The 10,832-nt window shown below is 29.2% G+C and overlaps 1 protein-coding gene across 1 annotated transcript; it reads right to left on the reverse strand.

The window, feature by feature from the left end:
* Nucleotides 1-457: 457 nt before the first annotated feature.
* LOC115706175 (LRR receptor-like serine/threonine-protein kinase ERECTA) lies at nt 458-6,924 on the reverse strand. The gene is made up of 26 exons (XM_030633726.2): nt 6,348-6,924; nt 6,089-6,227; nt 5,916-5,987; nt 5,731-5,802; nt 5,227-5,298; nt 5,028-5,099; nt 4,864-4,935; nt 4,694-4,765; nt 4,473-4,544; nt 4,319-4,387; nt 4,159-4,230; nt 3,996-4,067; nt 3,841-3,912; nt 3,670-3,741; nt 3,514-3,585; nt 3,342-3,413; nt 3,125-3,268; nt 2,971-3,042; nt 2,813-2,884; nt 2,641-2,709; nt 2,480-2,551; nt 2,325-2,398; nt 2,109-2,237; nt 1,673-2,023; nt 1,218-1,588; nt 458-1,130 (listed from the first exon to the last, which is right to left on the reverse strand). The coding sequence occupies exons 1-26, from the start codon at nt 6,415-6,417 to the stop codon at nt 753-755; spliced, it is 2,946 nt and encodes a 981-aa protein (XP_030489586.2). The 5' UTR covers nt 6,418-6,924; the 3' UTR covers nt 458-752.
* Nucleotides 6,925-10,832: the final 3,908 nt, after the last annotated feature.

Consider the following 10,832-nt stretch of genomic DNA (forward strand, 5'->3'; position numbering starts at 1 on the left):
CGCTTTGGACTATCTCGAGTACTTTTCACAATCTTTCTCATTTCTAACCAATGTAAGACTTTAGTTGCACACCCAATACCCTTTTTCGGTAGACTTTCTACCTCAAAATTTCAAAAATCTAATCCCTCTACTTTTAGAAAGATTATAAGACAAATTAAATTATACCAAATTTATACTTTTTTTTTTATATAAAAAAAATGTTTACATTAAAAAAAAAAAGATTAGTAATTTTAACTATTAACTTCCTCTCTATTCTTCAAACTTCACTTACTCTTCTACCAAAGGTAGCCTTAGTGAGAAAAAATAGTGGAAAACAAAAGAGAGTCCAAAAAAAATTGTAGGTCCTCCAAAACACTTTGAAAAACAAGTAGAAAACTTTTTAAAACTACTAATAAGATTTAATTACTAATGTACCCTTTACTAATTTAATTGTTACAAAAACAATCAAAGGGTAAAATTGTAATTTCAAACAACCTAACTTTCTTTCTTTCCTTTCTACCAAACATAGTGTAATTAAAGAAAAACAAGAGGGACCCCATTTTTTGAAAAATCATTCTTCCTTAATTTTTTTTACATTGTGATTACAAATTTCATAACAAAAACATCCATGAAACATTTTCTCAAGTTTTACAAACTAACCCTTCAATTTTTTTTTCTCTATATAACATTTTTTCTCCATCTATTTTTCATTAACAAAACTAACCATAATACTAATTATAATAATGTTTTTTTTTTTTTTACTTTTCTTGATTTCACTCAGTACTATTCTGAGAAATTACCTCACCAAACTTGACAAACAATTGTGCATCTGATGTGCTCATTGATGGGCAATTGACAATGTGGGGTGTCTTGATATTTGCATACTCATCGATATAGCCCGAAACTTTGGCTGCACCTCCTGCTGAAGAGAGTGTGCATTGCGCTGTTGCTGTAGAAGCCAGTTTAGTTGGCAAGAGACTGCTGAGAACTCGTGTTACTTCATGCATTGTTGGCCGATCAGTTGGTTGTTTCTTGCTGCAAAGCAATGCAAGTTGAAATACCTTCCTAACCGCCCCGAGATCCTTACATGTAGCTGTGATTTCGGGGTCTACAGTCTCCATAACCGCGTTGTTTGCTGTTTTGGACAATATCTAAGGCAAAACAGAGAGTTTAATTAGTTCAAAAACTTGATAGAATAAAAAGCTCGATCGAGTTAAGCAATGACTACTACTACTAACCAAATGGTGGAGATTTGATTCATTGTCAACAGCTTTTCTTCCTGTTAGTAACTCGAGTAGAACAATCCCATAACTGTAAACATCAGACTTCTCAGTAAGCCTCGAAGTTCGAGCATACTCGGGGTCTATGTAACCAATGGTGCCCAATATGTAAGTTGTAGTGTATGATTTTGTGATGCACAAGTTCTTGGCAATGCCGAAATCTGTAAGATGGGCATCGAAATCCTTGTCTAGCAAAATGTTGGACGATTTCACGTCTCTGTGGATTATGCGTGGACTGCAATCGTGATGCAAATAGGCTAGTCCTTGGGCTGCACCGAGCGCTATCTTGAGGCGAGTATCCCAATCGAGTTTTTGCTTTTTGCTAGGACCTGTAGAAAAACAGTATTAAGGTAACTGGTTACTCCTCTGGTTACCATAAACTGAAAATGAAGTCTTTTAACAAAGAAACTTACCATGAAGGAAATCCCAAAGACTACCATTTTCCATGTAATCATAGAAAAGAAGGTAACCAGAAGAGGACAATGAGTATCCTTGAAGGCTGACAAGATTTCGATGTTTGATGCTTCCAACCGTCGAGAGTTCTGTCTCGAATTCCTTGAGGCACCGAGGGTAATGGGAGTAAAGCTTTTTGATAGCAACCGGCTTGCAATTCTTAAGAACACATTTGTATACTGTGCTTGATGCACCGTAACCAATTATGTATTTCTCGCTCAAATTCTCAGTCATCCTCATAATGTCTTCGTAGACATGAAGCGCCATATTCATGTGAAGAATGACTAGCTTTGGTGTTGAGTAATAAACAGCTGTTTCACAAAAATGCATCGAAATTTAGTACAAAATCGCATGAAACTTAACAAAAGATGATAGTCTTATGATTTGATTGCATACCTGGCTTGTCGAGCGAACCATCGGGGAAAGGTACTTGATTGTGAGGCCGACATGCTGCAACTAAGATCATGAGAAGTATCACAAGAGCACCAAGAGCAATCCCGAGGATAGCTGCTTTCGATATAGTAACTATAACAAGTAGAATGGGAACCAAAATCAGACCGAAAAACACATGAAAAGAGAATTTAAGCATGCTTAAGTGAAAGTAGTATTAACCTCGCTCGGTTGGATGAGGCACATGACATGATGAGCTAAGCCAGTAGCCGCATAGACGAGGGTTTCCAATGAAACTGTAAAACATAATTTACATCAGTACAAATCACAGAAACGAAACCGAAAAACTATATACAAAACAAAGATTGTTGTCTAACCTGTCTGGTGAAAACTTTGAGAAGTTATTGTTTGTGGGAATATTGCCTGCTAAGTTGTTGTAAGATACATTTCTGTGTGGATTACATTCGAGTTTTTCGATTAGAAAGATTGCTTTACAGAAAGAAAAGAAGGAAAATGCAGAATTTTGTGAATAACTCACAGTAGAGTAAGGCTGAGGCAATTGAGCAATGACATTAGATCACCCGAAATGTTGTTGTGTTCTAGTCTCCTACGAAAAATAACAAGCCAAAACAAGAGCTTGCTTGGGATCATGTTGTTCGGGGCAATGAGTCTCGAGTCATGTACAATGAAATCAACAAATGAAAACTTACAATGAAAACAAGTTCTGAAGCTGACCGAGTTCTGGAGGTATGGAACCCGCGAGGCTGTTGCTTGAAAGATCTCTGCAATTCAAACACACACGAAAGAAGCGTTACATAACAAAACAAGCGAAAAATAGCATAAACTCAAAATTGTTGAATGTACTCACATTTCCATAACACTTCTTAGATTACCAAACTCGGCTGGAATACTTCCTGTTAAATGGTTTTTGCTCAAATTCCTGAAAATGTGAATACCAAGTGTCAGCAAAAGAATTCAAAGGTGCAAAAGGGTTTTATTCGAAACAATTTGTTGAAACTCACAGCTTTAGAAGATGCTCCAAATCGCCAAGAGACGCAGGAATTGATCCAGTTATCTTATTATTGGAAATGTCCAATGTGTCCAGGTTACCAATCCGAGATAGCTCGATAGGAATGGCACCCAAAAGATGGTTGGAGGAGAGATTTCTGCAAATGGTCAACAGAATTAGAAACCGAAAGCTTAACATAACGGTTAACAACACGACAAAAGAATCCTTACAGATAAGTCATACTCTCCAGCCTTTGGAAAGCTGTTGAAATCGTTCCATTAAGCTTGTTCCCATGCACATTGCTGAGATTTTGGGGGAAAAACATAAAATTTCAAACCATGTTGTAATAAAAACTGAAACTTACAAAAGCATAACAGAAACTGAGTTTAGATAGATGCTCACAGGCTGTTGAGATTTGTACATGAACTAAGATTCTCCGGGATTGGCCCCTCGAGATTGTTGTTAGCAACATTTCTAAAAACGATATAGTATAAGTAAATCAGATTTAACATAAGAAGATAGTAATGAAACAAGATTATCATAGTAAGAGAACTTTACAGGTCAAATAAATTGGTAAGCTTCCCAAGCTCAGGTGGAATACGCCCCGAAAGATGGTTATCATTCAATTCCCTGAAAAAAGAAAAGAAAGAACAAGAAAAACCGAATTCAGAAGTAAGCACATTGTCTTCAAACATGTCATAACAATTTCATCGAAATGAGTCTGCATACAAGTAATGAAGCTTTGTCATGTTCCCGAGCTCAGGAGGAATCGATCCAGTAAGCTTGTTGCTATGCAAATACCTGTGATGTTTTAAGATAAACAACTTAAAACCGAGTAACATAAAGGGACAACCTTGAAAGAAGTTTCAAAAAGTATGACTTACATTTTTTCTGTGTATGTCAAATTTCCCAGAATAGGAGGGATCGATCCACTTAACATGTTGGAACTCAAATCTCTGATGAATTGCAAGAAAAGAGACGCGACAAGCATGAGATAATTGAAGAAAAAAATAGTGATTACTCAAGTCAAAGAGTGTAAGAGCTTACAATACAGCAAGTGCCTGCATCAGACCGATCACAGAAGGTATATGCCCCGATAATCTATTACCTTGCAATGATCTACAGACAAAAATGCCCATTTCAAATCGCGGTAGAGATAACAACATTGTCAAGAACAAATGATGAAACAAATACTACAAGAACATACAATGTAGCTACTTGAAGAAATCCAATATTGAAAGGAATCTCCCCTGTGAGCTGGTTATAAGACAAGTCCCTACAAGCCATCAAAGGATAAGAAATCGCTCTATAAACAACTATTTTTCACATGTTTGATCCCTCGAATCGGGCGAAATACTTACAAGACTTGGAAGGCAGTGCAGTTCCCTATATTCGGGGGAATACTACCGGTTAAGCTGTTGTTCCTCACATCACTGCAATAAGGCAAAAATCGAATGTTAGCTTCTATAATCAAATCCAAATAGTAAAAATCAGTCGAAATATACATGTTAGATACTTCTAGCTATGAGCAAAAGTAAAAGTATTTTTGAGGGTAAAGGATTTGAGAATTGGATATACTTACAAATACCACAATCCAGTTAACTGGCAAATATCCGGGGAAAGAGTACCGACCAAGTTGTTCCCTCGTAAACCACTACACAATCGAAAAAACAACAATGTAGTTAAGAATAACCGACAATCAAATCAAATCAAATCGCCAAGGAAGAAACTTTAACAACTGATTTCACTCACAGATATTGAAGAACTTCATTCCAATATAGAAGCCTTGGTATTTCCCCACTAAGATTATTTTGTGCCAAGTCTCTTGAGAACCACAGTTGTTAAGATCAGACAAATAATTAAGAACATTATTAAAGAAATGAAAGAATCAAACATGAATGGATTAAGAAACTTACAAAATCTTCAAGTTGGGAATCTGAGATAATGTTGAAGGAATTGGTCCAATTAACTTGTTGTTTTTCAATATACTGAAAAACAAAAAATCCCATTTGGCAAGAAAAGTTCACAAAGTCATTTTTTACTAAAACAAAGTCCAAATTATTTCAATAACTAACAAAGAAAAATGATGAAAAAAAAAGTGTTATTAAAACTTACAGAAACACCAGTTGCTTTAACTTTGAGATTGAAAATGGTATATCTCCACTTAGCTCATTGAATGACAAATCCCTATTAAAAAAAAAAAGTCATTAACAAAATTTTTATATTAGCAAAATAATCATGTTTGGTCGTAAAAGAGATCAAAAATTACACTATGAGACCATTTAAAACAACTATTATAGTCATTATGGTCGCAAAGTGTAATTTTAATGTGGTTATTTTGGCAAAGTGCTTTGTCAAAATGGTCATCATGAAAAATTTCATTAGCAAAATAACCACGTTCATTACCATAATGAATGTGGTTATTTTGCTAATTAAACACTTTCATGTTGTTATTTTGACAAATTTCGCATAACAAAGAGTGAGTGGTAAAAAGGGTCTTTACGAAAAAAATTTCACTATAAATTTACACTGTACGTCGCAAAGTGTAACTTCAATGTGGTAAATTTGCAAATTAAACACTTAAATATTGTTATTTTGGTAAATTTAAGCAACACTTACAAGTTTATTAAAGATGAACAATCACCAATCTCATCTGGGATCTGACCTGATAATCTGTTTCCTTTCAACTCACTGAATGAAACCATCAAATAATCAAAAACCATTTTTCCCAAATCTTAGAAAAAGAACCAAAAAAAAAAAAAAAGAAAAATCAAAACTTTAATAAAAGGGTAAAGAAAAGTTACATATTTTGCACACTCTTTAGATTACCAATAGCTGGTGAAATTTCTCCATCAAGATTCAAACTTGATAAATTACTAAACAAAAGGTACAAAAAAACAAAATCATATTATTAATATTATAATCATTTGAAACAAAAAAAATTGAAAAAAATCAAAATAAATAAGTAAAGACTTACAGTGTAAGAACACTAAAGGTGACATTATCACAAGTGATACCTCTCCAAACACAATAATCTGAAGAAGGTGAATCAGTCCAATCATACAAAACATTATCAACATCTCTAAATGATTTCTTAATCTCCAAAAGTGTTTCTCCTACAATATTTAAAAACCAACAAAAAAAAGTTAGTAAAGATAACAATGTGGTTAGTTTTAATGACTAAAAACATAATCTTTCTGCATTTTCCCGAGAAACAAACAGACCCCTTAACTTACCATCATCAGAATCCACTCTACCAAAAGGGAGCAAAACCAGAAGAAGAACAAACCCAACTCGAAATGCCATAACTTTACACCAAATCAAACCTCATTCAAACTAAAAAACCCCTTCTTCTTCTTCTTCTTACAGACATTAGAAAAACCAGTTATGAAGAAGAAGAAGAACACCACACTCCTCACTTTCTCACTCAATTCACTTCCATTTCAGTAAAGATACATACTTTAATCTTTAAATAGCAGAAAACACTTCTGGGTATCAAAGCAAATTTTAAGAACTGAAAAAAGATTACAGCTTTATTTTCCTTTCTTCTGTTTGTTCAATCACATCGTTTTTTCTTTCTTTCTTTCTTCTTCTGCCACATATAGACAGAAGACCTCTAAATACAACTGTAACAACTAGAGAGAGAAAGCTTGAAGAGAGAGAGAGAGAGGGAGAGAATTATTTTACATGAATAAAGTTAAAAAACAATCTGCCACAACCTCTGCAATAAGACTCTGCAACATTTTGCAGCTCTTTCTCTCTCCTTTTCACTCTCTCTCTCTCTCTCCCTCTCTCTCTCATATATATACATAAAGAGAAGAGAGAGAAATGTGTGTATATAATGTATATATATTTTTTCTATTTTTTGAATAATGAATAATGAAAAATGAGTCCCTTTCTTTGTAGTTTTTCTCCAAAAAAGAGTTTTTTACTCTCTATTTATTTGTTGTAATACACATTGGAAATGAAACAATAATAGTCAATTGAATAAATTCTCTTTTTTTTAGAGATTTTTAATTAACTTATTTTGTTCCATAAATAAATAAATTGTAAAATAAAAATATTATTTAAAACGTTCTATTTCGCAAAATTTACTAATTAAATTCCTGTTTTTAATATGTATATATTTAGAATAAACATCATTTTTTATAAAATTACCAATTTTAACCCAAAATAGTATTAATCCTAAAATTAATTTACTTAAACAAACTTATAAAACTACAAAAGTAATATTTAGAAAATACTCCTTCATCATTATACCCTTTTATGTTGCAAATAAAACTTCTCTTGAAAAAATTTATATTATAGGGGTAATTATATAAATACCACTATTTAATATTTAACCATAAACTATAGACTATAAAGAATAGAAGTAAATAAAAATATTTAATATTAAAAAAACTATATTTAACAAAACCATGAAAAAGAGTTTATGGCATATGGTTGACAAAGCATATTAATATTAAACAAATAAAAACATAGGTACATTGGAATTAAGGCCAAATAATCTAATATTAAGGTACTATAAGTTTAATTGTTTATTTATTGGATAATGTACAAATTAAGAATGTCAACTTTTGGTATATTCTTTATTTATTTTTTATTTTATTCTTAATTTAAATATAATTATATATAAAAACAATACTTATAATTACCAAGACCAATGCCACATGCCTAATTCTTTTAAAATATTTTATTATTTGCTATAAAGTTATTATTAGAAGCCTTGGGATAAATAATTATATATTTTTATTTAACAAATGTGTATATATAAATACTCTACTAATCCTCTATTAACAAAAGTACTCAAATTTTACCAATTATTTATTTTATTTTTGTAAATATACTCTATTATAAATTTGCCAAAATAATTATTCTATCAAATTTTATTTGCTATATTATTTAAATTAATTCAACTAATTATATTTTTAATTACTTTCATCTTATCATAGAGTACTCTATTACAAAATAGTAGGTATTAATGCCTGCTATTTGGTAATTTAAAAGGTGTTAGATATTTTTGATAATAATTATCCTCAAATATATTAAAAATATATTTTATAATTGGTAATATAATATATCTCATCAAACTCTTTATATTTATTTAAGATTAATTTACAACATAAATATATAAATTTATTTTCTATTTATAGATAAATATTTAAGTTTAATTTTTAACTATAATAATACCTAAGTTATATTTCTGAAACTCCGTCAAATGAAAATCAATAGCTACCTGACAGTCTTAAATTAGTACAAGTTATTAAATTTTTATTTTCTTTTTAAAAATTAATTTAAATAAACTAATAATAAAGTGACTGGTAGATAATATCTTAACACTTAACAAAAATTTTAAAAATATAATTTAAATATTATAATAATAAAAAATTAAATTTAAATAATTATATATAACTGATAACATAATTAAATTTAAATATTAAGGAACAATTCAATCTTAAATTAACTCTCGTTTTCTACCAAACACATCCTAACAATTATGTAGGTCAAAGAAAAAGAATAAAAGTCAAACCAATATATATATATTTCTTCCTAAAAAAAAGAAGACTTTAAATAGATAGTCTTATCAAAATCAATTATACTATGTGTACGTTACTATAGGTTGCAGAGAGTAAAAAGTAAAAAGTAAAAAATAAATAAAAGAAATAAAAAGTGAAATAGGTCATTTATGGAAATAGAGTGGGCCCACCTCTACTCTGTCTCATGTAATAACTAAACCAATAATAAATAAATAAAAACTTTCTTAAAAATAATAATAATAATTAAATTTAAAATAAAAAAATAATAAAAAAGAGTGACCTTGGGAAGGTCAATTGTCCCATCCTTTCACTCTGAAACTTGACAGAAACCCCTACGATGATTTCTAGTGGGTCCCACCTTATTTTTGACGGACTTCTTTCTTTTCTTTAACGCCGTTTAACACCTTTTATTACTATTATTATTATTATTATTATTATTATTATTATTATTATTATTTCGGCTAAACTCTCAACTATTATTGTATTTTATTCTCTGTTTAAATTTTAATAGTAAAATTCTTTAAATTATTGAATTATTAACAAATTGACAGTGATATCTATTCTTACAAGTAACTGAATATAGACTACTTATAATTTAATTTCATTTGTGAACCGAAAAACACAGAGAACCAAAAAGAATATAGACTACTTATATATATATTTTTATATTACGTTATAATTTTATTATTATTATTTAATTTTTAATTTTTATAATTTTATTTATTTTAAATAAATTTTCAAATAAAAATATTAGATGTATTAATATAAATATATCACTTGTATAAGAGTGTATACATAAGCAGACTATAATTCGTAGTGATAGTTAATCAGATGACACCTTAAATTTACTAATAATTTAGTATTTTGAAAAATTTTGCCGCTAAAATTTAAAGTTAGGGAGTTAATTGCAAGTAAAACAATAATAAGAGGATTTAGTTACTAAAAACTCTTTAAAAATAGTATTTGCAATTAGTAGTATTATTTAGAGTAATTTTCGGTGTAAATAATTAAGTTTATTTTTCAGTTGGAGATAAATATTAAGTTATATTTTTAAAATTTCGTGTAGCTATATCACCATTAAGTGATAAGTTATAACATGTCATTTTTTATTGGTATATATAAATTATTTTTTAAAAAAAAAATAAAAATTTAATAAGCTAAACTAATCAAAAATTACCACTTATTAATTTGATAGTTAATAGCTAGGTACATACTAAGTTCTAAAAATATAATTTAAGTGTTATCCATTACAAATTAAAGTTAGATATTTATTAAAGGGTAAATAGCGGCATAAGTACCCAAAGATTTGGGAATAACTGATACTATATATTTTCGTAACTATACTGATAAAATTGGAAGAAAATTGCAGTTTTATAAATATTTGGTACTTATGCTGCTAAAAAAAATCATTAATTTATGCCGCTTACAAATTTAAAATTTTGAGTTTATGCCACTATTTAACCTTTATTCAATTTAAGTATTTATTTCCTAAATTATTTTATTATTTATTATAAAAAATGCCGTTAACTCCGTTAAAGTCCCTATCTCTTTCCCTAGTTGTCGTTTTCACCCTTCTGCTTCTGCCTTTGCTTTTATTTTGTTTTGTCCTTTTTTTCAATATTATTATTATTATTTATTTATTGCTTTATGGCCCCACTTAATTATTTTTTTATAATATATAATAAAAACATGAGAGTGATTTTTTTTAATTATTATTAAGACAATTTTATTTCTTTTTTTAAAAATGTTTCCTGGTTTAGAGAATGCTCCTCCAAACCCCACAAGTGACACGTGTCATTATATAAGTGGTTGATCTTTTACTTACTCCGTTAATTGTGTTTGCATGCATGTAAATACGTTAAAGTTTGTAATTAATTAGAGATCTTAAATCATTATTATATAATTTTTCTATCCTCTTTAACGTTTCCTTAAAAGAAATTCATTAATAATATGTTGGATTTTTCTTTTTAAATTAATAAATATATATAAAAAATTAGAAATTTATGTAGTAGATCATAAAGAATTGTTGTAGTAGATTTTTTATTTATTTTAGTATTTTAAAAAAAATAGTCTATTTATTTTTTATTTAAAACTACTTATAAATTTTTAAAAAAATTTAAATAATTTATAATATAGAAAATAATATTAAAAGAATTACTTATTATGCGTATAACAAAAAACAGT

This window comes from Cannabis sativa, chromosome X, assembly GCF_029168945.1.
Source record: "Cannabis sativa cultivar Pink pepper isolate KNU-18-1 chromosome X, ASM2916894v1, whole genome shotgun sequence".
NCBI classification, from domain to species: domain Eukaryota; kingdom Viridiplantae; phylum Streptophyta; class Magnoliopsida; order Rosales; family Cannabaceae; genus Cannabis; species Cannabis sativa.